This window comes from Hemicordylus capensis, chromosome 5 (genome assembly GCF_027244095.1).
Source record: "Hemicordylus capensis ecotype Gifberg chromosome 5, rHemCap1.1.pri, whole genome shotgun sequence".
In the NCBI taxonomy this organism is placed as follows: Eukaryota; Metazoa; Chordata; class Lepidosauria; order Squamata; family Cordylidae; genus Hemicordylus; species Hemicordylus capensis.
In genome coordinates, this window is record NC_069661.1 from 181,023,068 (window position 1) to 181,051,003 (window position 27,936).

Sequence of the window (27,936 nt, forward strand, 5' to 3'; positions counted from 1 at the left end):
CACATAACAATATGAAAGGGTTTCTTTTGCATTCTAGCTGGATACATTACAGCTAGCCTGTTTGTTATGTTTGTTTAGAGTTGCAGCAGCAGTGCGCGTACACACACACACACAGAGACACACACACAGAGTGATAAAATAAAAGAGCCAGAGGCCCAGTTGAGGTATAATGCTACTCAGGGCTAAGGGATCAGGAGGGGGTTGCACAATTTCACATTCTCTTCCCTCTTCCTTATGGATAAATCCCTGTTTCCCTCTACCCAGGTGATGGTCATTAATCCTAGTTAAAACAAATCTTCACTTCCCTTTCAAAACCTGTCATGGTATTGCCTCAGATTATCCCATAGGTTTCACCATGAGAAGGGCTGCTATTCAGTTTCTTTTGGTCTTGGCCAATCACCTTGATCAAAAACCCAAACACAAATTCTTGGCTCAGAGCTAATGTCAGAAAGATAATAACTGAAGGGCAGAGAGAAAACCGTAGGAAGCTACGCTGATGCAGGACTGCAGTGCTAGAAGCAGGCAGGAGTCCCTGAGTGCTGTGAGGCAGGCTCCATTTCTCTTCTCACACAGTACAAAGGAAATGGCTGAAATGGAAAGTCTTTTTAGAAAAGTTTAAAAAGGGATTGAAGTAAACAAGGAGAGCAGCTCATTAGAGTACATCTAGACAAAGGGAGGCAAGAGAAATGCTTTCTCAAGCAGCCAGCTGCTATACACTGCCTGTCTGAAACATATATGCCAGTAGCAAGCACCTGTTCCTGGAGCACTACGGCTGCTAGTTGGAGGTGCAGCAGAGTGGCTAAGAGACTGGGCTCGGAAGTACGACTTGCCCAGTTCACCTCTCTCCTCTGCCTCGATCTCACTAGCTGACCTTAGGCAAGCCCCTCCCTCTCAATCTCAGCATGTTCATCTGCAAACTGGGATAATAATTTTTACTTACCTTACAAAGTTGTTGTAAGGGTTGCGACTATACCTGTAAAGCACCCTCAACACTTGAAAGTGCTATACTAATGCTAAGTATGGTCGCATATTAGGGCAGTTAGGGCATTGGCTGAAACTTTAAAAATCTGGACAAAGGGAGGAGAGAAAAATACTTTCTCAAGCAGGCAGCTGCTATACACCGACTGTCCTTTCTTTCCAGGTGTTCTGTCAGCTCTCGGGCCTCAGCAAGTAGTTCCAACTACTCACAGAACCTGACCACAATGGTGTCTCAATGTTCACTTCGGGACTAGCTTGTCTGGTGCAGCTCAGGGGTTCACAACAGCCATGACAACTATGGGCCTATCCCAACTGGTTATCGGGTAAACACATTCTGCTGGTAACACTCTTGACTTGGTCTTTTGCTCTGATCAGAGTGGTGTTCTGTGCATGGGGACTCCTAGTCCCATTGTCATGGACAGACTACCATCTGATTAAGGAGGATTTCATGGCCACAACTGACCTCTGTCCTCTGCACGGATGCAGGACCTATTAGGATGATCTGCGTGAGAAGGCTATTGGATCCAAGAGGACTTGGCAGGTTTTAGATGCATTTCTGCTGGTGATTCTGGATGTTAACAACAACAACAACAACCACAACCACCTGGAATAGGGAACTCAGCAGGGCAATAGACATGATCACCTCAAGCTTCCTTTCCGCTTCAAAATTGCCCCCATGGTACACAGAAAGCTATGGGAGCTGAAGCACCAAGGTAGAAGACTGGAGCGGAAGTGAAGGAGAACTCCGCTCAACAGAGACAAAGGAGAAGCAAACTTCTCAGTCAAATATAGAGACAATGAAAGTTAAATTGCTAAAGGATCATTTTCTATTTCAACAAATCCTTTTCTAATAGTCCTGGAAAATAGTGGCATAAGGATTTCTAATATGACATCAGTTATTTGTGTAACTTCTTAACATCTTGCTGGAATTACGTTCATCACAGCTTAATAAAAGAGCCAGGAGAAGAAACGAATGCTCAGGCTTCACGTGACTGCTGTTTCAGGGAATTTCTGCACAGACACGTGAAGTACTTGAACTGACTTGTAGTACATGTGACAGACAATGAATTTAAATAAAGTGGCTTCCGTCAGTCATTTGTGCAATTACATTACATAAGGAAATGGAAAGTTGTCAACTTCCAGCTTCAATCCTAGCTTGTAGCAATTTAGTAAGAAGGCCTGCAGGCTTCCTCACTACAATCATGTTGTCATCTGGTGGAAGTTGGGGAATACGGGGAGGGAGAATAAAACCCACCAGCATGTACATCTAAATGGCAGCATATGATAGTGGCCCAAGAAACAAAAACAAGTAGGATGAAAGGATAATCTGACTTGCTATCATGTTTTAATACAAACCATATGGCTACTTAAATCCACATTTTTAAATTATGTGCTGCAGTTCTGTAGCTTGCAAAGGGATTGGAGAACAAAGGCACTTAAGGATGCCCTTTGAAAAAGAGAATGACCTCATGTTACTGGAAGTTGTTCTAGTATCAGCTTCCGATTGATAGTCATGTAAATTTTTTCTGGCACAGAGGTCAAGGTCCTTCTGGAAATTGTGTATAAAAGTGATGTGTGAATGGCCATGTGAGCATCTATTTCATTCCCACTGTATATTCACTACCTTAAGTGGAGCAGCAGGGAAATGCTTGACTAACAAGCAGAAGGTTGCAGGTTTGAATCCCTGCTGGTAATTTGGCAAGAGAGTTGGTCTTGTGGTAGCAAGCATGACTTGTCCCCTTAAGCTAAGCAGGATCTGCCCTGGTTGCATACGAAAGGGAGACTAGAAGTGTTGAGCTCTGTATTCCCCTTAGGGGATGGAGCCACTCTGGGAAGAGTATCTAGGCTCCAAGTTCCTTCCCTGAAATCTCCAAGATCGGGCTGAGAGAGATCCCTGCCTGCAACCTTGGAGAAGCTGCTGCCAGTCTGTGTAGACAACACTGAGCAAGATGGACCTATGGTCTGACTCAGTATATGGCAGCTTCCTATGTTCCTATGTCATAAAGTCAAGAGAGCAGGTCAGTGCTTATCATTTATTTTGCATCTGTTTTAAGTGCTATAGAAAATGGAGAACCTACTTCTTGACCAGAGAATATGAGATTGGGCTATCAGAGGAGGCCCTCTGCCGAATGACTGATCTGCACATTCAGCAAATTGTATGTGAACTCACAAATTACACTGATGGGGACAAAGAGGTTTGCAAACATATGCATTGACCACCAAAGGGAAGTTGTTGCTTTGGATCCTGAAAGCATAGATTGCAGATTGGTGTAGACTAGAGCAGGCATATTTAATCTGAGGCTCTCCAGCTGTTAATGGACTACAACTCCCGACATACATTCCCAGCCACTATTACCAGAATTGCCCCAGAGTGCTGACTAGACACTCTGGTTGTACTTTTGGCTTAATATGTGAATTAGCTCTGCTAGAAGGAGCAGTTTGGCTTCAATATCAAATTTGTGCAAATTTGGTAACTGGAAAAGATGAGGAGGCAGAAATGTAATACAACATATTTATGTAGGGGTAAATGGGGCTACAGGGAGGCAAAAGTTATTTAGGCAAGGAAATAAATCTTAATTAACAATCCAAGCAAGAATTCTGCTGAAAATAATTTAGCTTCAAGTTCAAATTGAAGGTAGATCAGCTTGACTAGGTGTTTAGACCAGATCTTGGCCTTAAGGCTTGCTGTGGAAAGTGCTTAAAGGAAGGAAAGGAGGGGAAAGGAGGATTCTCAGAGGCAAGAGGTTAGTTTACCTATCCTTGGCCTGGTGGTATGTTGGTTGCATTTGCAGATTCCCTCATGGGAAGGACAATGAGACGAGGAAGTAAAAGGGGGCAAGGAGCAAAAGCTGCCACTTGCCTTGAGGATCTGTGGATTGTAAAGCAGATTCTGAGATGGGAAGACTCTGAGAGGGAAGGACTCTGAGGCCATGTGCTTTGGCCAGAGGTACTTATACCTTGAAACGTGCCCTAGGATAGTTTCCAAGTCATTCTACACACCCTGAAGGTGGCAGATTCCATAAATGACAATGGAGTGTATTGCTACTTGAGTGTAAACTGACTGAGTGAATCTTGCCCAACAATGGCAAGGGGTAATTTTGCAAAATGTGTTACTTGGAATGAATGGAGCCATGCTGGATTGCATACCTGAATAGCAGGTTGCCTTTAGGGGTATAAGATTATACCTCTCCAGTTTTGATGCATTCATTTCCATGAGTCCTTGCTAGCTAATTGCTAATTCAAAGAAGGGTTAGGAATTGCACTGTTTATCTTGGGTGACTCCCAAGGATTGCTTTACCATTATCTCTGGTGGAAGAGAGCTTTCCTTCCTTAATTGGTTCGCCTTGTTAAGTCGAGTCTGCTTACTAGTTAGTGTCTTCTATTTTGCTAAAGAGAAGGGTGGGGGTGGTCCATTTAGTCTTTGTTATTCTGAGAATGCGGATGATCTGCAAACTCTAGTAAGGAAAGTCAAGGAGCACAGTGAAAAAATGGGGCTAGGACTAAGTGTCAAGAAGACTAAACTAATGAAAACGGATACAGTAACCAGCCTCAGAATTGATAATGAAGACATTGAAGTGGTGGATAGCTTCTGCCTTTTAGGATCGACCATCAACAGTAAAGGATCCAGCAGTCAAGAAATATGCCGCAGACTAGCACTTGGTAGGGTTGCAATGAAAGCCTTGGAAAGGATATTTCAATGCCATGACATGTCTATACCTACAAAGATTACAATCGTTCGGACAATGGTTTTCCCCATGACACACTATGGATGCGAAAGCTGGACTTTGAAGAAGCAAGATAGAAAAAGCATTGGTACTTTTGATCTTTGGTGCTGGAGGATACCATGGACAGCCAGGAAAACAAACAAATGGATCATGGAACAAATCAATCCAGAATGTTCACTCAAGGCACAAATGACCAGGCTCAAACTATCATGCTTTGGACACATTATGCGAAAACCCAGCTCCCTTGAAGTCCATAATGCTTGGGAAAGTTGAAGCAAAGAGAAGAGGATGTCCAGCAGCAAGGTGGATGGACTCAATTATTACAGCAATGAATGCACCACTGAGAGACCTTAAAGGCCAAGTTGAAGATAGATCATACTGGAGAGAATCTATCTATGTGGCTGCTAAGAGTCGACACTGACTTGACAGCACTTAATCAATCAAATTCTGACCTGGGGGTGCATGGCCTCCACACTTTACTCATGCTGAGCGACTGGCAGTGGGTCTTGCTAAACCCAGGCAGGTGAAGAGTTCATAAGCCCATGAACTTAAACATCGAAAATGGAGACTGTGATCCCACTGTCACTTTGTACCCACATGCACAAAGAGAGGTACTTTCTGTGCTACTCCAAAACACAGTTTGTCCGGTAACATCACAACAAATATTAATACCACAATTGGATATATGCTGTCTTTGAATCTATTCCGCATTGTTTTGGAATTTCTGAACAGTTTTGCAAACGAAGAACATTATTTATTAATTTGGAATATATTAACTGCAGCAAAATTTTTGATTGTCAAATACTGGTGAATATTCAAGTTACCAACACTGCAAGCGTGGCTGTATAACATCTGGAGTGTGGCATGATGCCAGAATGCCAGTTCAGATGAACAGCCCCTACACACAAAAATGTCAAGGCCACTGCATGAAGCGCTCTCCCCAATGTCAAGGATGCACTGACATGATCTCAGCACATCCTTTAATTAATTTTGTTTTGTTTGTTTGTTTAATTTATTTAACACATTTTTATACCACCCGAAACTTATGTCCCTGGGCGGTTTACAACAAAATAAAATAAATGAGAACAGAAAAAATAAAATGTTAAAATAAACACCAGCAAAAAAGTTAAAACATTACCATTTAAAATTCTAAAACAATGTTTTAAAACAGTGTTAAAACTAATAAACAGCATTTAATTAAAAGCCTGGGTGAACAGATGCATCTTTAAAGATTTTTTAAAAATTGTCAGAGATGGGGAGGCTCTAATTTCAGGCAGGGAGCACATTCCAAAACTTCAGAGCAGCAGCGGAGAAGGCCCATCCCCAAGTAGCCACCAGACAAGCCGGTAGCAACTGCAGAGGACCTCTCCTGATGATCTCAGTGGGCAGTGGGGTTCATGACTAAGAAGCCATTCTCCTAAATACCCAGGGCCCAAGCTGTTTAGGGCTTTAAAGGTTATAACCAGCGCCTTGTATTTTGCCCAGAAACTTATCGGCAGCCAGTGTAACTCTTTCAATACAGAAGTAATATGGTCTCTCCGAGATGACACAGAGACTCAATTAAATTGCATTTAACGGTTTAAACAGGGTTTTGTAGCATGTGTAGAGGGGAGATGATCATCCCTCACACATGATTAAAGGATGTGCTGAGATCGTAGGAACAACATAGGAAGCTGCAATATACTGAGTTAGACCATTGGTCCATCTAGCTCAGTATTGTCTACACAGACTGGCAGCGGCTTCTCAAAGGTTGCAGGCAGGAATCTCTCTCAGCCCTATCTTGGAGATGCCAGGAAGGGAACTTGAAACCTAGATGCTCTTCCCAGAGTGGCTCCATCCCCTAAGAGGAATATCTTACAGTGCTCACATGTTGTCTCCCATTCATATGCAACCAGTAAAGACCCTGCTTAGCTAAGGGGACAAGTCATGCTTGCTACCACAGTACCAGCTCTCCTCCCCCTCTTCACGTCAGCATGTCCTTTGAGTAATGTCATGGTGGATGCATTTGTGCCATGTCCCTGACATTATTGTGTAGAGGCTGCTGCAGGCTGCTTTATATCGGTACCAGCCCAAAGTTAATGGAATTTGTAAGATGAAGTATGTCACCTAATGGCGCAGCGGGGAAAAGACTTCATTAGCAAGCCAGAGGTTGCCGGTTCGAATCCGCACAGGTATGATCATCCCAGAGATCATATGGGGATTTGGAGCTGGATGTTACCAGTATGCTGATGACACCCAGATCTACTTCTCCATGTCAACTTCTTCAGGAGCTGGCATATCCTCCTAAATGCTTGCCTGGAAGCAGTAATGGACTGGATGATGGAGAATAAACTGAAACTGAATCCAGATAAGACGGCGGTACTTATTGTGCGGGGTCAGAACTCTAGAGACCATTTTGACCTATTCAGAACTCTAGAGACCATTTTGACCCCCACCTGTTCTAGATGGGGTCACACTTCCCCAAAAGGAACAGGTTCGCAGTCTAGGAGTACTTCTGGATTCACACCTCTCCCTGGTTTCTCAGGTTGAGGCGGTGGCCAGGGGTGCTTTCTATCAGGTCTGGCTGATACGCCAGCTGCGTCCGTTTCTCAAGATCAATAACCTCAAAACAGTGGTACATCTGTTGGTAACCTCCAGACTTGACTTCTGTAATGCGCTCTAAGTGGGGCTGCCTTTGTATGTAGTCCAGAAACTTCTGTTGGTTCAGAATGCAGCAGCCAAGTTGGTCTCTGGCTCATCTCGGAGAGACCACATTACTCCTCTGTTGATGGAGCTACACTGGCTGCCAATAGGTTTCCGGGCAAAATACAAAGTGCTAGTTATAACTTATAAAGCCCTAAACGGCTTAGGCCCTGGGTATCTAAGAGAGCATTTTCCTCACTATGAGCCTCACCACCCATTGAGGTCATCTGAGGAGCTCCGTCTCCAGTTACCGCCAACTCGTTTGGTGGCTACACAGAGACGGGCCTTCTCGGTCACTGCGCCAAGATTGTGGAATGCACTCCCTGCTGAGATACAATCCTCCCCATCTCTGGCAGTTTTCAAAAAATACTTGAAAACCCATCTTTTTGCCCAAGCTTTCTCAGGTTCCTAAATTTTTAGGTTTTAATTTCTGGTTTATTTTTAAATTGTTACATTATTTTTAGTTTTTGTATATGTTTTTAACTGTTTTATGCTATTGTTAACTGCCCAGAGACAAAAGTTTGGGGCGGTGTACAAATCTGATAAATAATTAAATAAATGTTGGGCAGTAGTGATATAGGAAGATGCTGAAAGGCATCACCTCCTTCTGTGCGGGAGGAGGCAATGGTAAACCCCTCCTGTATTCTACCAAAGACAACCACCGGGCTCTGTGGAGGCCAGGAGTCAACACCGACTTGATGGCACACTGTACTTTAAGATGACGTAATGACAAACCATTTTCTGAGACATTTGATGCCTTATACTCATTGCTTATGGACTTCATAACCATGTGGTTTTATTTGAATATTAGCATGTATATATGATGACTTCAAAAGTGTGAAGAAGTGTTATGTATGGTTTGGTTAACCTCTTATAAGGAATTTAATTTAAAAACTTTAAAGAAAACTTCTCCCTCTCATTTTTGGCAGAAGCAAAATACTGCTCATTGGCAGTATTGAAATCGACTTGACGGCACATGTTACTTTTTACTTTAGTACTTTACCTTTCACTTACCTTTTTTGCCTCTTATATTCCAGTCCTGTGTGTGTTTACTCAGACGAAAGTCCTATATTGTTCAAGTCTTCTAAGTAAGCATACACATAACTGCAGCATTTATGGGCAGAAATGTAACGCTCAAGAAAGGAAATAGTATAAAAGACCAGAGTACATAAAACACTCTTCAGACAGCAGGAGAGTATATCTTTTAAAAATTATGATCCCTAAGAAAAAGGAATGATATCAAAGTCTCTGCTGCAGCAGTTAAGCTAAGCAGGATTGGCTCTGATCGGCATCTTGATGGTCTGAGAATCTCATGTACTGTAAGCAGCTCTGAGCTCCCCTAGCTACACTGAGCTACCTGAACTCAGTGTAACAAACAGTTAAGTCCAAATCCCACTCAGTCATAAAGCTCATGAGTAAGCACGGATCAGTCACTATCTCACAGCCCAACCTACCTTACAGGTTTGTTAAATATTAAATGGGTGGAGGAAGAATTGTGGCCACCATCTTGAGCTCTTTGAAGAACATGTAGCGAGGGAAAATCAACAACTATTATAAAAAAAACCTGGTGGATCAGGCCCAAGGACCATCTAGTCCAGCATCCTGTTTCACACAGTGGCCCACCAGATACCTCTGGTGGCCCACAGGAGGCAAGAGGTATGTGCATGCCCCTTCTCCTGCTGTTGCTCATCTGCAACCAGTACTGAGAGGCATTGTGCCTCTGAGGCTGGAGATGGCCCACAGCCACCAGACTAGTAGCCACTGATAGACCTGTCCTACATGAATTTGTCGAAGCCCTTTTTAAAGCCATCCAAACTGGTGGCCATAACCCACTATTCCACAGTGGTATATAGAACATTCAAAGTCCACTCCGGCACTCCCCTAATAAACAGTAGTGTTGACTGTATTCTAGGTTTTTTTAAAAAAAAACACCCTACCTCAGTAAAATACATTTTGTTCCCTTATTCCTGTGTCTTAATCTCAAAATGAAACAACAGCGTGTCAATACAATATCTGAACTCATATCAAGCGCTCTGTACTTTCTTTAACTGGGGAATCTGTGCCTTGAGAAGCAAGTGGCACACAAAATCCATTTAACTCACCTTTGGAAGTTCTAAATTCACAGCCGCCTGCTGGCATTTAAACCTCTCTTCAAAGCTATAAGAAAACTAATTTTCATCTTTACTCTGTTTGAGAATTGTCTAGTTAACAGAGTAATGTGGCGTGGCTGGAGCTCAGCTGAAGGCAGGAGGAAAGCAAAGGCGAAGCTTTCTCTTATTCTACATTAATTATTTCTCTGTGGGAAAGGTACCCTGGATTTGTTCCCAGTTCCTCGACTCTTCTTTGAAAACTAAGTAACAGCAACACTCTTCTTAATGAAACTGCACTTAATGAGGCACTCCGAGACATTTGAAAGCAATTGTTCCGGTCTGTTCACCTCTAGGTTTGCCAACTGTTGGCCTCTAGGTTGGCCCTTGCTATACCTTTAAAAGTGAAACGGAGCCTTTTCCCATAGTAAAGACTAAGGGCAGACTGCTGCATATCCAGGATGCTCTGAAAAGCACCGACTTACCAGTTTACATACCATGGCCACGGTTCTCCTCAGTTACCTCACTAGAGGTAATTACCAATGACAGATAAGCTTCCTTGAAAGGCAGCTTGCAAACTACTGTAATTCTCTCCCTGTGATAACACTACCACAGGGGAGCATTGCAATAGGTCAGGGGTGGCCAATTTGAGGGTCCCATCATCCCCTACTGCAAAAAGTTAGGAGACACAAATAAATTGCAGCTAGGGATTATGGGAGTTGTAGCCCCCTAACAGCACAGCAAGGAAATGCTTGATTAACAAGCAGAAGGTTGCCGGTTTGAATACCCGCTGGTACTATATCGGGCAGCAGCGATATTGGAAGATGCTGAAAAGGCATCATCTCATACTGCATGGGAGGAGGCAATGGTAAACCCCTCCTGTATTCTACCAAAAGAAAACCACAGGGCTCTGTGGGCACCAGGAGTCGAAATCGACTTGACGGCACACTTTACTTTTTACTTTAGTCCAACAAAAACTAGCAATGAACTCCCATCACTCCCAGCTAAAATGTATTGGGGCTGTGGATGATGGGAGCTATAGTTCAGCAACATCTAGAGTACCACAGATTGGAAACCCCTGCTTTAGGTTAACCATCTGATATAGAAGATAAACTGCAACGCAGATAAACTGATGCACTGCAAGTGTATGCTGTGGGTAGGAAGTTTGCAAGCCACTGCCCTAGCAAAAACGTATGAAAAACATATCTACCCTCAGATACACAGACAGCATTTGACTGTGTATTTATGTCTAGCAAAATACACTACCATGCAATAATACACTGCAAGCATTTTTACACAATATATCCTTGGTTTAAAAAACATCATGGAGCCCAATACTGAGACAGAAGTCATAGCACTGGGCGCAGTGGGAATTTAGCTCCTAATAAGTGAAGCCGTTCTTTGCCCTTATGATTGCAGAAAAATGGAGTTCAGAATAACTACCCCTTTGTTAAAAGTGAAAGGCTACATCTTTTTAATAACCTGTGTGATGTACAGTACTGGACTGGGCCTGAGAAGCAGAGGGTTTACGTCCCCATCCTCACCCCGCCATTAACGTAAGGCTAGTCTAACCAACTTCACAGGGTTGTTGTGACAATAAAAACGGGAAGACAAAGAACCGCCTACAGTCGTGGTGGACAATGCTTTGCCGTGCACTTCGTACAATCCTTTCCTCCCCAGCAATTCCCGTTCCAAATACTCCCTACAAGAGCTATTTTGGAGTGTGTGTGTGTGTGTGTGTGTGTGCGCGCGTGTGTTGTTTAACTGCGGCACGCTCCCAAAGTTCCTCTAAGGACTGCCTTTTCCTGGAGCAATCGCTCTGCACGATCTGGTAAATCTTTGCCGCGAGTTGTGCAAATCTGACGAGGCATAAAGAAAAAGATGGGAGGGGGAGAAAAAAATGGCTTTAAAAGAAAGGGAAAAAAGACCGGTCTCGGCTCACCCGCACTGCACCCCAGTCATGCGTGTACATAAGCAGGATCCACGATCACACGGGGAGTTAGCTAGGCCAGTCATTACTCCACATTATATTAATGTATGAGGTCCGCGCAGGGCGTCTGGCGGGAAGGTAAGAGATCGGCGTTGCCCAGCTTGGCTGCTATTGGTGGATTTCCTTGGGTCGGCTCTCCGTAGCTCCCTCGCCTTCTGCTCGTTGCAGGTGCCGCTTGGCAGCTGTTCTTCTTGCTGTGGGTGCCGCAGAAGTTTCTGGGAGTGCGCACCGTGGCAAGCTGCTCTCAAGGAGACTGCCCTTGCCGCTTCTTGTCCGTGTCTGATCTCTTCGACCGGATGATCCAGCACTCCAACCGGATCCACAGGCTCTCCACAGCTCTCTTCTTAGATCTGGTAAGTGTTTTAGCACCGGATTTCTCTCTCCTTGCCTTCTGCGATTGTATTTCAGTGAAAGCGGCAACTTTGGCGCGGAATGCCCCTCCGGTGTACGTTTATTATAGTATTCAAAAAGACTAAACAACCCTAAGTACGTAGGCCTAAGATTTCAGTCTTTATGGCACATATGGCCCTGCTAACTTGGCAAAGAGGCACCTTTTACCGTGGTGATTCTCTTTATTTAGCAGGGGGAGAGTAACTGGCCCTATCCACCCCCGGCACAGTATCTCCAGTGACTGTTGCTGGTGTCTATCTTCTGGGTTTTTTTTTAGAATGTGAGCCCTTTGGAGGCAGGGAGCCATCTTATTTATTTGCTATTTCTCTGCATTAAACCACCCTGAGCCATTTTTTGAGAAGGGCGGTATAGAAATCAATCAATCAATCAATCAATCAATCAATCAATCAATCAAATAAATAAATGAAGTATTGTGGAGCTTCTAAAGGACTGCCTTTGTATATCTTGTAAATCTGTTCATCGATTGGATGTTTCCATTTTTATCATGGCCTTCCTCCAATAGATTCTGGGTGGCTTACATAGTTCCCCACCCCTTTTATCCTCACAACATCAGCCCTGTGAGGTAGACTAGGCTGTGGAATAATGACTGGCCCAAAGTCAACCAGTGGTCTTCAGGCACTGGATTTCAGTAGCTGCCTGGAGATTGAACCCCCGATGTTCCAATCCAAAACTCTAACCACCACATTAAATTATTTGGTCCTTGGTTCCTAGTAAATATAGTTAGTATTGTAGCTACCCAGGCATTCCTGTAGTCCCCACCCTGTCCCCATGATGTACTATTGCGCTTTGCTTTGATACAGCATGACTGTGTGAGTGAGTGGGAGAGATTAAATGCAATCCTGCACATTTAGCATCAGCCTGCGGGTGACAGAGATTACTGTACTCCTGCCATCAAATTCCTCTGAAAAATTTTCTTTCTTTTGCAGGAAAAATATTTTCTACCAGGTGGAAATGTGCTGGCCAGATCTGTTGGCAAATGCCATACCTCTTGGTTGTTAACTCCCAGTGGCAAAGAGTATACTCAGAAAATACCAGTACGTCCAATACATTGTGGTCTGGGTTGGGTAATCTAATGTGTGTGGGTTGGTGGTGGGGATTGTGTATGGCAATTAAATGAGATGATCTGGGGTGGTGTAGTGATGGGGGGTGGTGTTCCATAGTAGTATCCAGTAGGTGAAATCCCCCTGCCCTTGCCCCTTCTTTAGGAGTCTTTTTCCACATTTTAAAACACTTTTAAAAGCAAGAATTTGGCTTGTATGCTGTCTATTTGGTTTCCCTGATTATTTTTTGTGCTTCTATTGCTATTCTTTGATTTCAGACATTTATTTCCTGTCTTTCTCCATAAAAACAAGTCCAAGGCAGGGAGCGTATATCAATAACAGCAAACCATAAAACACACACCAGTTTTTTAAAAACCTAAAAAGCATGGTATCACTAACATGGTATCACTAATATGGAGCCAGCATGATATATTTTTTATTTTATTTTACATTTATATCCCGCTCTTCCTCCAAGGAGCCCAGAGCGGTGTACTACATACTTGAGTTTCTCCTCACAACAACCCTGTGAAGTAGGTTAGGCTGAGAGAGAAGTGACTGGCCCAGAGTCACCCAGCAAGTATCATGGCTGAATGGGGATTTGAACTTGGGTCTCCCCGGTCCTAGTCCAGCACTCTAACCACTACACCACACTGGACTAAAACCAGGGAGACCCGAGTTCAAATCCGCATTCAGCCATGATACTTGCTGGGTATGTAGTATGTAGTACACCGCTCTGAGCTCCTTGGAGGAATAGCGGGATATAAAATGTAAATAATAATAATAATAATAATAAACATTAAGATTAAAAGGCCTTATGGCAGTGATCATCACTGTTTTTCAAGTGGGGACCATGTTGGCAAAAAGTCTTCAGTTTGAGAGCCAAGCTGCACTGTGCTGACCTCTGCACAGTGCTGTGCTTTGTTCAGTGCTGGAAGGACCCTTTAGGAGAGATGGAGCCTTCTCTTAAGAACTCTGTGGGTAAAGCACTGGAAAGGGTTACGCTTCCTAGCACTTTGTGTACACCCTTCCAAGATGGTGCAGGCGCTAAAGGTTTTCACTTCCTTTAAAAGAGCCGCCCTGCCCCCACAGCACTGTGAGTTCTCCACACAGCAGGCTTTACCATGATTTTTTGGGAGGCTTTACTGCAAACTCAAAGTTATCCCAAAAACCTGGCACAAAAAGTGGATTTTTTTTAACCCTGGGTATAAACCGGACTACACTCTAATGTGCAAAGAAAAACCTGAATTTGTGTGTGAAGTGCTCCCCAATAGCTCGCAGGAACTTGGGGATAAATCTGCCCAAAATGTGAACCCACCCTCTCCATTCCAGAGGAAATGAAAACTAGCGGGCTTTAAAAGCCCTGTGTGAAAAACTTCCTGGGCAAAGTGCACAGTGAGAATGGTTGTCTCCATATGGTGCTTTGGTTTTGTGCAGGGTATTCCGCTTTGGCCAAAGCTTTGCACAGGCCCAGTAAGCAAGTAGTTGGGGGGTCACATCTAGGACCCCATCTGCTGGCCCCCAGGCCTTACAGTGAAGAACACTGCCTTATGGAATACAGTGTCTTCAGCAGACACCAAAAGGCTGGCAAAGACGGAGCCTACATCTCCCACCATCCCTAGCCACAATAGCCTTTGTCCATTGCGGCTGGGGCTGATGTGCACTGTAGTCCAACAACATCAGGGTATCCACATTTGAGAACCTCTGCCCTAGGGGAAACGTTCCAGAATTACGGTGCTGCCACCAAAACAGATATGTTCCCTGTTTTTACGTTACCTCAGTGTTTCTGTAATAGAATGGTGCTGTCTCTCTCTCTTTTTTTTTTGTAATGTAGCCACCAAAAAGCCATTGTTCCCTATACTTTTAAGCTGATAGAAAAGTGGGGTATATATAAATCATAATGTTGCATAAGTATCTTGATGAATACATGAATCAACTGAACAATAATAATATGCATCTGTCATGGAATCATTACATGTGCATAGATGTTAGTTTTTCATTCCTGCAGTCTGCATGATGAAAGCTCATGTGGAGCAAGTTGTGAGAGAAGACATGTTGTGATATGGAGCTGGGATCCATGCTTTTCTTTGTTTTCTAGCCTTATTCTACAAACTAGGGCATTTCATCCACAATCACATTCTTCATTTCTTAGGCATTTGGGCAAGCTCCTCTGCCTGAATGGTTTTGGATGTTATGACATGGCACAGGGTGGGCATATAAAATAATTTACCTGCATTTTCTCTCCCGCTCCTGCCTCAAGAGAGAAGAGCTAACACATTTGATTCTCAGACTCTTGCAAGCCTGGAAAGAGCCACTTTCCCACTTCGACCAGAGTATTGTTCATGACCACAAATTGCCTGATGCTAGCCTTAGCAAAGCAAAGCAAATAAGCAACATGGTGCAAGAACTGGAAACTGGAGTGGAAAAAGTAACTGAGAAGGCTAGTTTGATGCCACTGAGACCCAAGATAGAATTTTGCCCTTGGCTTGTATGTCACAGGTTACCAGAGAGAGTGCTGATGGGTTCTTACATTACTTATTCCTGTCTTTTTACTGTAGAGGCACCACTGGCTTGTATAGTGTATCAATAGCCATACTAAGTAGCAAATAGCATAGTTGTGCATTGGATTCAGCAGTATAGTATTTGTTCCATGTATTAAATGGCAGAAACTAAGCATAAGACAGACTAGTGGGGGAACCTTTGAGCATCCCTGAAGGAAACAGATCTTCTGTTTGTCTGTTTTAAAACTTTGTGTAGGACTCATATCTTTCCTTCTCAAAATGGTTATCACCATGCTGGTGTCAAGGCCTAATTGTCAGAGAGGTGGCATTGCTTAACAAGATTTGACAGTCATTTGGTTAGCTAGGAGATCTCCTTGGGATCCATTTATTATGGTTTTCCTTATGCTGGTGCTTTCCCAGACAGCAGGGTTACTGCAAGGCTTTACTAAGAGTTCAAATTTGTCCCAAAAAACTGACACAAAAAGTGGATATTTTAACCCTGGGCAGAAATCAGGCTAGGCTCTAACACGCAATGAAAAACCTGAATCGTGTGTTAAGTGCTCCCCAGTATCTCACATCAACTTCGGTGCGAATCTGGCCAATGTGCAAATGCACACCCTACATTCCAAGCTAAAAGCTCCATCTAAAAATGCTCCTAGAAAACTATTTGTCCAAAGCCCTATTCAGATGTGCAAAAAAACTACCCCCAAACACCTACATGTTTACAGCACCAGAGTGGATTGGAAGTCCCACACCGGCATCACTTATCCGCCTGACCTGTAACAGTGATGGCAGGTACTTCTGTGACAGGCAGCCGAAGGCAATCCAGGCTGCTGATCATGAAAGTGCCTGCCATCCTGGTTAAGATGTTTCTCTATGCAGATGAATGCCGCTGTAACTGTGAGCAGTGAGGTCGATGGATGGGCTGACACTGGGGCGGGATTTTCGGCTCACTTTGGTGCTGTAAGCATGAGGATGGTTGGGGATTTTGTTGTTGTTGTTGTTGGGTTTTTTTGGCACATCTGACTAAGACTTGGGTTAAATTTGACCTGGCTTTTCCCACTCTGTGCTTTCTATTGGATAACCACTAAGAAGATACTGCGAGGCCAATATCCCAAAGTTGGCCATGAACATTATGTATATGGTCAGAGGCAGAACTTTTCTGCTTCTGTTAGTCACTGAAATAGGTAAATTTCTATGCCGGAAGCCCCACCTGGAAATTTTACTCGGTTCCCCTGCCCATTCCATACAACCCCACATGAATTTCAAAAATTTCATTAGGCATTATCCACATACTTTTAAACCTTATCTTTGAGGACTAGAAGCTTTTTAATGGATGTTGAGATTCCCATAGCATTTAAGAGTGAGTGTGGGTCTGTGTGTGATTGTATTTAATTGCTGATCAGGGAGGTTCTTGTATATTTGTGTCTACATCTTTTCATGTCATTCTCACCTGTATGTTTCTAAAGATAAGCCTCTGCAAGACACAATTACAGGAGTGTAGCTATAATTGAGCGGATAGGTTCAAAGAAACCGGGGGGCCCAGCTCTTGGGGGGCCCCCCCAGCCTCACCCCTCCCTATTTTCTTCATTATCTCCCTCACTCCGAGGGGCTGCCAGGGATCGGGGTGAATATGGGCCCCCTCTCCCCTAGCTATGCCCCGACTGAGCATCTGGGAAGGATTCAAAAAACTTTAAATTTAAGATCCTCTAAAGATTTTAATGACAATACTAACATTTTAAGGAGATTTAGGCTTTTTTTGTCTATACTTTGCCAACTGTTTGCCTGTATTCATAGTCAGTCACTCAGTCGCGCTCGCTCTCTCTCTCTCCTCTTATTTTGGATACAGATGCAGTCAATGGGGATCTTCAGCAATTCACTGCACAAAGCAAGATCATCAGAAGCAGCTGCTTTATTCATTAATAATGAAGCCAATTTAATGAGTGACTATGAATTTATTCATTGCTTCAGGAGAGACTCCAATAAAGTACAAAACTACTTAAAAGTTCTCAAATGTAGGATTATGCCAGGAAATATTTGCTGAATATAAATGTCCCATGCTAAGGCAATTTTCAGGACTACAACAGCGGTATTGTTGTCTGTGAAGAGTGAGCAAAATAATTTATGAAGGTCTTTACCACGCTTACAGTCACAGTAAATTATTAACTGAAAACCTGGCTTCAAACAGCTTTGCCCATGACCTATGGTACATTGTAATCAGTTAAAAATATTAAAGATGACAAATTATGAATATGTGGGCTTGACACAGCAGATGAAATGCACTTTGGTGGCAGTTTACAAATCAATTACAGGATCAAATTGCATTCTAAGTAGTTCTTTTTCTGTGTGAATATTCAACTGATAAATGAAAACCATACATGGATTTTAGATAATGTAAATGTTTGTATTAATCTTTTCCATAACAGCAGATGGATCAGCTGCTTGATTTTTGTTCAAGACAAAAAGATGGTTTTGCTTGAACACTACATGGGTAGGATCCAGTCTAAGATAGTAATGATCAAGTTCCATTGAAATTAATGGGACTTAGGTTTTCCATGTTTTATTTATTTCAATGGTGCTTAGTCATGACTAACTTCCTACTACTACTGTGAATATTTATACACCGCTCTTCAACCAAGTTTCTCAAAGTGGTTTACATAGGAAAAATAAATAATACATAAATAAGATGGTCCCCTGTCCCCAAAAGGCTCACAATCTAAAAAGAAAAATAAGGCAGATACCAGCAACAGCCACTGGAGGGATGCTGTGCTGGGGCTGGATAGGGCCTATATCTCTCCTCTGCTAAATATAAGAGCATCAGCACTTTAACAGGCCTCTCTTTGCTCAGTTAGCAGGGGATAACTTAGGATGTATAACTTGGGCTGGGTTCTCACAACTTGTATGATGCCACCGAACCAGAAACGGGAGATTTGTGAGGCATGTACATCCAAATTTCCAGTTGTAAGAACCCAGAAATTTTAAGCAATGTCAGGTTGGCACTACCCTCACATTTTACTGGGATCAGTAAGCTAGGATTTGATCTAGGGTTGCCAATCTCAGTTAAATGTCAGGTTGGTGCAGTGCCAAACCCCACATCAGTGAAAATTTCCAGGTTCACACCTTGTGAATCTCCCCTTTCCGTTTTGTGATATTGCACAGGTCATGAGAACCCACCCTTTGTCTGGATTCTCTCCTCTGTTTTCAGTCCAATATGAAACAAACAGAGTCTTGAAGAACTGAGGCTCTGCATTCACTTCAGTGGAAATGGTAGCTCAGTTGTACATGCACATGATCCCACTGGGCAGGACAAGCTTACTCCCTGCACTTAAGTCAATATAGAAGAGCCTGACTCCTTGCAAGTGGGTGACATCTATGTATGCAGTGCAGCTCCCATATCCACAAGGAGGTCCTGAAACTGGGCGTCTATGTAAGAGTTGCAGTTATGGGTACCAAAATGTTGCAAAATGGAAAAACTTAAACCAAAAAATAGACTTCTAAAAAGGACTTCTAATTTTTCTAAATTAACACTCTGGACATTCTTACCTGTTGCTTGTCTTTTGGATAAGTTCTCACACATTACTGGTTTCACTGCTTAGACTACATATCTGATCCTATGGGCACTTATCTCATCTCAGTTCCACAACGCCATACTGTACTATTTTTGTAAAAGGGAGATGATAGAACCATATACAATAAGATTTTCTTCTCTAATAAGCTTTAGATAATTCATTAGTGTCACAAAATATTAATTTAATTGTTTTGGACAGTATTACAACAAAAAATCCATTCAAATGTGTATTTAACACTCTACATATATATCAGAGCCATATATTAGCATCATACTTCTTACTTCAAGTTCACTTACCATCAGTTCTTTCCTACTTCACGTACAAGTTTGTTCAAGGCCAGTAGGAACGTGAAAGAAGACTGATTACTGAATCTCTCTTAAAGCATTAGTTTTTGCCAATATAAATGAGTTAGGTTTTATTCTAGTGGAGTATATAAACTAGTTCAGCATTCACGTGAAGTTAGACTGCCGGCCATCTGAAGTCATGGTCTATTATCACTTCACTCCATCAGTTTCCCCCTTTGTGGTATAATTGCCTTTTCTGCAGTGTCTCGTTCCCGATACAAATACAACATTCCAGGAGGCGAGTTTGCTCTTGCAGGTGGCCTCAAGCTACTTCTGCTATTCAGTCTCTCTGAGCGTTCTGGAAGATTCTGCCATCTTGGATTTGTCTGTTGAGGAGACATTGCCCAGGCGGGACACGGTGGGGAGGTAAAATTTAGTTTGGAAAGACAGGTCTCTTGAAGACCCCTCTCTGGCAGGCACTTGTTTGAAAGCACTTCTTTTTCTTTGGAGTTCCGCCATTTCATTCTTCGGTTTTGAAACCAGATTTTGACCTGTTAATTAGATACTAGTATTGTCAGTTTCTTAAGATAATTTTGCCAAAAATAAAATTAATTAGTTATATACATTTCCCTTTCTTAGTCAATCCAAAAGTTCACAGGGATTAATGTTGGTACATAGGGATACCAGTTTAGGACATTAGTGATACTCTGTCACATAGCTATGGAACTTGGTGCAGGGAGGAAAGCAGTTCAGACCATAGCTGATGAAGCTGGTGGGTCTTTTGGTGGTATCAAAAGACCCACCTCAAAAACCTGAGTTGCCAGCAATCTGTGGAGATCTTAAATGAGGATCTACTGATTGCAGAGAGCCGATGTTATAAGTAGTTATGGCAGTGACCACTTTGGCAAAAAAACAAACAAAGAAAACCTTCAATGGGAGAGCCATTTCCTTCTGTGTTGACAGGGGCATAGCAAGGTTTGAGTGGGCCCAGAGACAAGATTTTAAAATGCACCCCCCCCAACTGAAACTCAGCTCATGAAGTAAAGAAAAGAAATCTTAAATGAGGCTGAATAGTAGTAACAAAAGCATTCTATCTATCTATCTCCTATGTGCCACAATAGAACATCATCCTAAACTATTTTTAAAAAGGTTTTGTAAATTGTGGATGATGCAAGTCATTTAATGGTACTAGAGAAAGACCTGCTGTTCTGGTAGCTCCAGATCTTAACACTCACATCCGTTGATGTGATGGATGAATACAACTGAAGGAAGCCCAGGCAGCTGCACGGCTGGGGGAGTCAGTCATGTGACTTGCCTCTGGGGTGCCCCCCAAGGCAGTGGGCCCCCAGACAACTGTCTCTCCTTGCCCTATTATAGTTACGCCCCTGTGTGTTGACCTCCACACAGTACTGTACTTTTCTCCGTGTTGGGCAGGCCCTTTAAGAGAGGCAGAGTCCTCTCTTAAAAGCACTGGGAACACTTCCCAGCACTCTGTGCACACCTTCCAAGATGGTACAGGAGCTCAAGAGATGTTTCCCTTAAAGGAGCCACCACTGGCCCCCAGGCCTTACGGTGAAGAACATTGAGTTATTGGGTGCTAATGAGGTAGGGCAGTGGGAGAGAAGTGGAACTTCCCTGTTTTCTAGAACACATGTGACCTGGTCAGAAGTGTCTCTGTCTCCCCTGTATACACATCCTGGTTGTGTACTGTGGCTGAATGTTGCCCCTTTCTACTGAAGTCTAATGGGGTACTTCTAAGCAGATGGTTAGGCAGATGCACAGGGCAACGAAGCTGCTACTCACAGTATGGTTGTATGAATATATAACCACACTGTGAATGGCAGCTCCGTTATCCATTTGCTGCTATGAAAAGACACTATGTGCAGTTGATGGAAGAGTTGATCTCCTTTTTTTTCTATCTTTTGTAGCAATAAAATGTCACCAAGAGATGAATATTCCTGCCATTCTCTGATGAGGATACTTTTATATGAATGCATTCCCACATCTTGAAGAACTAGCAGAAACTAACATACTTCAGAATGTGGTAGCAATGTCTGCTACTGACTTTGTTACTATTTTTGTCCCGGTACACTAGTGATGCTGATCTCTTTGTACAAAAAAAAAAAGAAAGAATGCCCTTTGAATATTTGCATCATGATTTGGGGTTGCTTTCCCAAAGTCTAATGTACCTGGGACTCCTTTAGACCAAGGTTGAGGGCCAGTTTCTTTCTGTCTGTTTTGCTGATGTATTTCTGTTTCTGAAACATTTTCTCCAAAGCCTTTCTCTGATCTTCAGAAAAGACAGCCCTTCTTAAAATGCCTCTCCGGGATCTGGAATCCTGGGTTAGAAGAGGAAGAACATTTTCCTGTCCTAGAGCAAGAGAAATATTTTTACATTCCATCAGTGTTAACCTGATTAGCCAGATTTTTAAAAAATCTGTATAAAATTAGTCAAGCCAGACAGTAACATCAAATAATTCCAAAGACTACTACACTTTGCAAATGTTGATGCAGCTCAAGAAGCTGCTGCAGTTTAGTTTCTTCCATATTGACTCTAGAGACAATCTGATGTGACTACTACGATATACAGTCTATCTTATGTGCTTGCAGATACGTAGCTCAGCCATACTCATCATACAGGCCCAACTCAGATATTTACTGGCATTCACATTTGCTTAGTCAGACTGGGTACATGGCCCTTTCCTTGACCACTCATTCAAAGTAATGTGTAATGTCACTACTCCACAGGGTCCCATATATATTATGATTCAAGTTACCCATTGCATTCAACCAAAAAAGAAAGGAAAAAAAGAGGCTTTTATTCAACATTTATATTTTAGATGACAAGAAGCAATTCAGAAGGAAAAACAAGTTCAGATAAAGCGGGGTTGGGGAGAGACATGATTTTATAAAGTCTGGCATTCTGCATTGACGGAAACCAGCATTAGGGACCCACCAGGTCTGTTGTGCAATGTGAAAGGCAGCCCTGGTGATGTTGGAGAGAAAGTTGCACAATTACCTCAGACAGTGTTACACCACAATGCAAGGAGAAAAAAATTTTGGGGGGGACGACCTATTTTGCTTTACAGCTCAGCAGATACTTTAACAAGCTTGTTGTTCTCTGTCTAGGCCAACTCTAGAACACTTCTGGGGTTTTTCCCTCCCTTTCCCCAGAGTTCCACTAGGCTTTTCTTTTTAAAGTGACCAGAACAGATAAAAGACTGCATGATTAAGTGGATGCAAAATTTAAACAGGTCAACTGATATCCAACAATGGGAACATCAATGGAAAGTGAATATTAAATTTACAGCAAATAGTACCTAAAGAGGAAATTGGTACAAAACGTATTTTCATTGGTACATCACTCCCACTATGATTAGAAAGATAGACAGTAATTATTCTGGAGATTGTTGGAAATGTAAGAATCATGCAAGGACATTCTATCATATGTGGTGGACTTGTGGCAAAGCACAATTTTGGAAGAAAATTCACTCTAAGATGCAACAAATTTTAAATATAAGCTTTCCCTATTCACCTGAGCTTTTTCTGTTAAATATGACTAAACCGTATATACTTACTAAACACACAGAGTTGTCTTTATATATGTTTACTGCTGCCAGGATTCTCTATGCTGCCAGTTGGAGATCAGAGGCAATCCCGACCCTGGACGAATGGCTACTAAAGCTATGGGATTATGCCTCGATGGCTAAGATCACTGCTTATTTATGGAATACCTCAGAGGAAACATTTGCGTTATATTGCGTTATATTGCGTTCATAAATTACAGTTTAGCACAGGGTCAACATCCACATCCAAGATTTGGGGTTGTTTTTTTTAAAACACCCCAAAAAACTGAGGGTCGATTAACATATTACTTATATCTTTCTGTAATATCTGATGTGAGGGGGAGGGTTAGCAAATCTTGTATTTGTGGAATCCCAGATTGTTATATGTAACTTTAGGAAGTTCAAGAGATGATAATGTAATCATGTTATTTCCTTTCCTTATTAAATATATATATATATATATATATATATATATATATATATATATATATATATAATAAAATAAAATGGCAGTACCATATTAACAATTAACACCAACAAAGCCTTAAACAAACTGGATCTCATTTCAATTCCTTTTACAGCAGCACATGGACACTTCCACAGCATTACTTCCATTTGAAACAATGGAAGTAGCACAACACAAGTGCCCATACACTGTTCTAGGTCATTGCGCAGATTCCTGCCTCTGCAACACCACCAGGGCTGCCTTTCACATTGTCCAACAACCCAGGTGGGTCCCTAATGCCAGCTTTCAGATGTTCAGAATGTCAGCCACTATATACATCCACATCTATTGTGATGGTGACATGTTCCTTTCTTCAGGTGCTATGAGAGGGGAAAGAAGGAGAGAAATTTATTGATTTGAATGTTGCACATACCTGACAGGTACATGTATGCATGGTTGGGAGAATCATGAAGATCAGATTATTATACATACATTGCAAATAACTGCTAGGTTATACATGTCATTAGGCACATAGTGAAGGGAAGACGTGCAGTCCTGCTCCTCCACCACATGAATCAAAAGAAAACCTAGTCCTTCTGAAGAGAAAACTCTGTGTAACTCAGAAAACTTCCACAGAATTTAAGCAATTCAAATTAGGCCAGCACAAGAGAACGTTATATCTGTTTTAACAAGCAAGACATAACTGGCCATATCAGGGCCAGACAAATGAGTATTACAAACATTACATGATTAACCACTGGCATTACATTCTTCTGAAAACAGACCACTGGAGATTAGTATGAAGTGGCAAATTATCTCATCATGGCAGTGAAATACAACATGTTTTCACCTGATCCAGTGTAGAAGGAAAAAGCTCACCCTCCGAGAACAATGGTCATGTCATGCCAAATGAACTGCAGCAAGCTTGCCAACCCATTCAACTGAACCCCTTCACTGGAAGAGTGTGATATCGTGTTGACACAAACGCTAATATGGTACCAAATACTTTTTGAAAAAGCCTTTCCTTTGCATTCTAGTATATGGTGATAAATGTCTTCTTAATCTGTGGAACAATCTTCTTTTGCCTTTGTGGCAGAGACCACCTTGAAGGAGCAAGTAAAAGCTTTCGTCATGCTTTCCATTTTTCCATCGCAATTCAATACGCTCTAGTTAAATGGACAATTAATAGGTCACTTCCAAAATCGTAGTGTATCAGTCCTGGTTAATAAACACTCGCTGCAGTTGATAATGGGCCCAGTGTATTCAGCAAGTCCCGTATGCACTCGGCTCGGCTCACTAAATCCCTTTTCAGGTAGACAGGGTTATATGGGAAGATGAGCTAGAATGAGTCTATAAAAGTCAGTTTCATTCACTGCTTTATTTCTCAGTCAAGTGCTTTAAATGGTGTCCAGAACTTTTCGTGGAATGTGAGACAGGAGAAAAGATCAGCGCACAGAGCGCCACTTTATGACCACACAAAAGGGCAGCTGACCCTTGCCCAGGCCTTTTCAGCCTGAAATGGCTCCTAAAGTTCATCAGCTCCGTGAAAAATTGTAGTGAGGTCGCGTGTGGATGAGTAAAGTGAAAGTGGTGATTGGTCATGGTGCTGTCACCCATTGTGAGGGAGCGGGGCCCAAGTAAAACGCTCTGTGGGAAAGTGTCAGTCCCCTAAAGAGGTGCTCAGAAACTCGCAGCTCATTAAACTGCCAGCATTTGCTGCCTCACTTGTCAAGAATCATTCAACTTAGCGACTGGCCTTCTGAGGCAGTCATAAAGAAACCAATGCCTCCCCCCCCCCACACACACATACACACACACAATTTCCTCCCAACTTTATAAGCAGCAGTCACCTAAAATTCTGTGCTACAAATAAGCACTTCCATATGGTCATATATCCCAACGTGCATCCAGACTTTAGTCATGTATATCGTTCTGGGAGTATTTGAGCAGTTTATCTAGTATTCTAATCTCAAATCTACTTCCTCATTATAGTCCTATTAGCGCAAATGTGAACTTCCTTCCTAGAGCTAATAGTAGCTTTGAAGGGAGCAGTTTTCATTCAATGGAAAGGACGTTGAATATCCTCTCCCACTGCAATATGGTTCCAATCCTGATTGACCCCACAACTGTTATTTTAATTTTTAAAAACAAGACAGAAGTACAAGTTACATGTTTAGGATCACATGTAGTTTGACCCTTAGTGTCAACATGACTTCTGTGATACAAGGAGCCTTCCTAACATACTAGTCTTAAACAGATATTGTAAAAGCGAATCCAACCAAAACCAACTGGAGTCCGGGCCAATAAAATATATCGAGAAACGGAATGTCCCTTTCAAATCAAAGTGTTCAGGTTTGGGATTTTTCTTAAACATGCAAGCCCTCTGATGAACCAGTTGGTATGTACCAGAACCAGTTGGTATGTACCTTTCTGAGATGCTATGGTCCAGTATAGGATCTGTATCCATACAGGGAGAGGCTGGCTAAAATAGATCCCATATTAAAATCATGGAATACATTTCATGGAAAGGCTTGAAACACATGTTATGGTGCAATTCTGAAATCACCACATGGGGACGTTTTGGACTAACACACCCCTTCCTCAAGTAAAACTGAGGCAGTATATCCCTGTACTTGGACTGTAACAAATCAAGGAAAATGTTATGCCAATGTTTGAGATATTTACTACATACTAAAGTAACAGAACTTTGTAAGAATTGTATACCACTGAATTCATATAAAACAGGAGATTGTGGGACTCTGTATAGCACAGCACGGGGTGGGAAGATGGACGCTCCCTGCCTGTGCTTCTACTCTTCTGCCCAAATTGCTTTTCATCAGGTGTTTTTCTCTCAGTGGAGCTCATGAACTGGAAGTAAACCCTATCAAAATAATAATGGCAGGGGAGAGGAAGCAATTTCAAGGGGAAAGTAGTGGGTGGATCGTGCAGCACCTCCTTCCCACCCATTTATGCTACCCTTTAAATCAGGTCTGCACAGCTTCAACCCTCCAGCTGCGGTTTCCATCATCACCAGCCACAGTGGCTGATAGTCAGGCATTATGGGAGTTGTGGGCTGAAGTTGTGTAGTGTAAAGTAGTGTGCCATCGAGTCGGTGTCGACTCCTGGTGAACACAGAGCCCTGTGGTTGTCTTTCGTAGAATACAGGAGGGGTTTACCATTGCCATCTCCCTCACAGTATGAGATGATGCCTTTCAGCATCTTCCTATATCGCTGCTGCCCCATATAGGTGTTTCTGGGGAACATACCAGCAGGGATTCGAACCAGCAACCTCTGGCTTGCTAATCAGTTCATTTCCCTGCGGCGTCATTAGGTGGCTCTGAAGTTGTGAAGACCTTCTTTAAATAACTAGTGAGCAGACCAGGTTTGTGAGGTCTACTTTGCTTTTTACTAGAACCCTGAGGTCCACCAACCATATCCAGGTGCAAATTGGTGGTGCAGGAAATAAATACACTTGCAATTAAGGAATAGGGTGTTTCCAAGCAATGGCTAAGTCAGGGCCAGCCCAAAGCCGTTGGGAGTTTGAGACACGGGGACAAATGCCTCTTCACCCTGCCACTCTCCCTTCAGAGTATATGCCCTGCCCCCTTCCAGGCTTTAAAAGATTGAGGAGGGAAGGTTGCTAGCAGCCTCCTTTTCTTACCCTGTGCCCCTTTCAAAAGATAGAAGGGTCAGTTTGAGAGCTTCTGCTTGATCTTTGCAGGCTTTAAAGGAAGTGTGGAGGAATGAGGCTGCCCTTTCTTCTCACCCGGTGCCCCTTTCGAAGGGGCACCAGGCCAGATCCTTGTAGGTTTGGGGAGAGGTGCAGGGTGATAAGAAGGGATTGCTGACAGCCTCCCCTTCACTGCTGCAGCAATGGAAGACAAAGAGAGAGAGGAGATTGCAAAGCAGCAGCAGTGGTGGTGCCACTGAATGGAGCATACACCAGAGGGGTGGAGTATGGGTGTGCATAGTTCAGTCCAAATTCTGTCCAAATTCAGACAGAACTGTGGGTATGCAAACTGGTTTGGTTGAACCAATTGGTTGGGCCGGTTGGTTTGATGAAACAGCTCAAACTGGTTTGCAATTGAAACTGCTCAAACCAGCCTAGTTCGCGGTGGTCTTGTTCACAATCAAACTGGATCTGCACATCCCTAGGGTGTTATGCCCCCATTCGAGGACACTGGAGAGGAATGGGGGGCAGGCAACTTACTAGAAGGTGGAGAGGCACCTGAAGAGGATCAGGCCAGTGATGTGAATGGGGATGGGGATGGGGAGATAATTGAGACAGGCCAGGGTGAGCGTTTAGCACAGGAGGGGCCAGCAGGGTGACCAGGGACCAGTGTGGCCTTTGGAGAGAAGGGTCAGGATCTGAGCCAGAGTTTGAATGGCCACTATCTCCTCGAGGACGCAGACGGTAAATATGTCAGCAGCAGCTGAGGGAATTATGGAGGAGTAATCGGCTCGTTAGGAGGCAGTAGGAGCCGGATTGAATCTATGGCAGCTGGCAAGGGTGGCGTTTTGATTAAGTGCACGTGGCTGCTGACTATAAATCAGGCAGCCTGTGCCCTGAACAACTGCTGGAAACAACACGTCAAATCGGCCAGAGCCTCTTTCGGAGAGATTGTGACCTTGGAATTTGGGCTTCTCACTCCTCACTTCTG

At 42.9% G+C, this 27,936-nt stretch overlaps 2 protein-coding genes and 1 long non-coding RNA gene across 4 annotated transcripts in view; 1 reads left to right on the plus strand and 2 right to left on the minus strand.

Annotated features, from left to right (window-relative positions):
• The window catches only part of LOC128327561 (uncharacterized), a 54,243-nt gene extending 42,693 nt beyond the window's left edge, over positions 1–11,550 (minus strand). Inside the window, exon 1 of the long non-coding RNA XR_008308675.1 lies at positions 11,415–11,550. This is a non-coding gene — a long non-coding RNA (uncharacterized LOC128327561). The remainder of the gene's footprint in view (positions 1–11,414) is intronic.
• Positions 10,896–17,455, plus strand: LOC128327556 (prolactin-like). The gene is made up of 5 exons (XM_053256483.1): positions 10,896–11,540; positions 11,631–11,815; positions 12,800–12,907; positions 15,171–15,350; positions 17,261–17,455. Exons 1-5 carry the CDS (start codon positions 11,510–11,512, stop codon positions 17,453–17,455), a joined length of 699 nt encoding a protein of 232 aa, XP_053112458.1. The 5' UTR covers positions 10,896–11,509.
• Positions 17,306–27,936, minus strand: part of DBX2 (developing brain homeobox 2) — a 30,701-nt gene continuing 20,070 nt past the window's right edge. For both annotated transcript variants that reach the window (XM_053256481.1, XM_053256482.1), the window contains exons 3-4: positions 21,454–21,635; positions 17,306–19,815 (exon numbers count right to left, since the gene is read on the minus strand). In XM_053256481.1, coding sequence (XP_053112456.1) covers positions 19,480–19,815; positions 21,454–21,635 — 518 coding nt within the window. In that variant the 3' untranslated portion in view covers positions 17,306–19,479. The remainder of the gene's footprint in view (positions 19,816–21,453; positions 21,636–27,936) is intronic.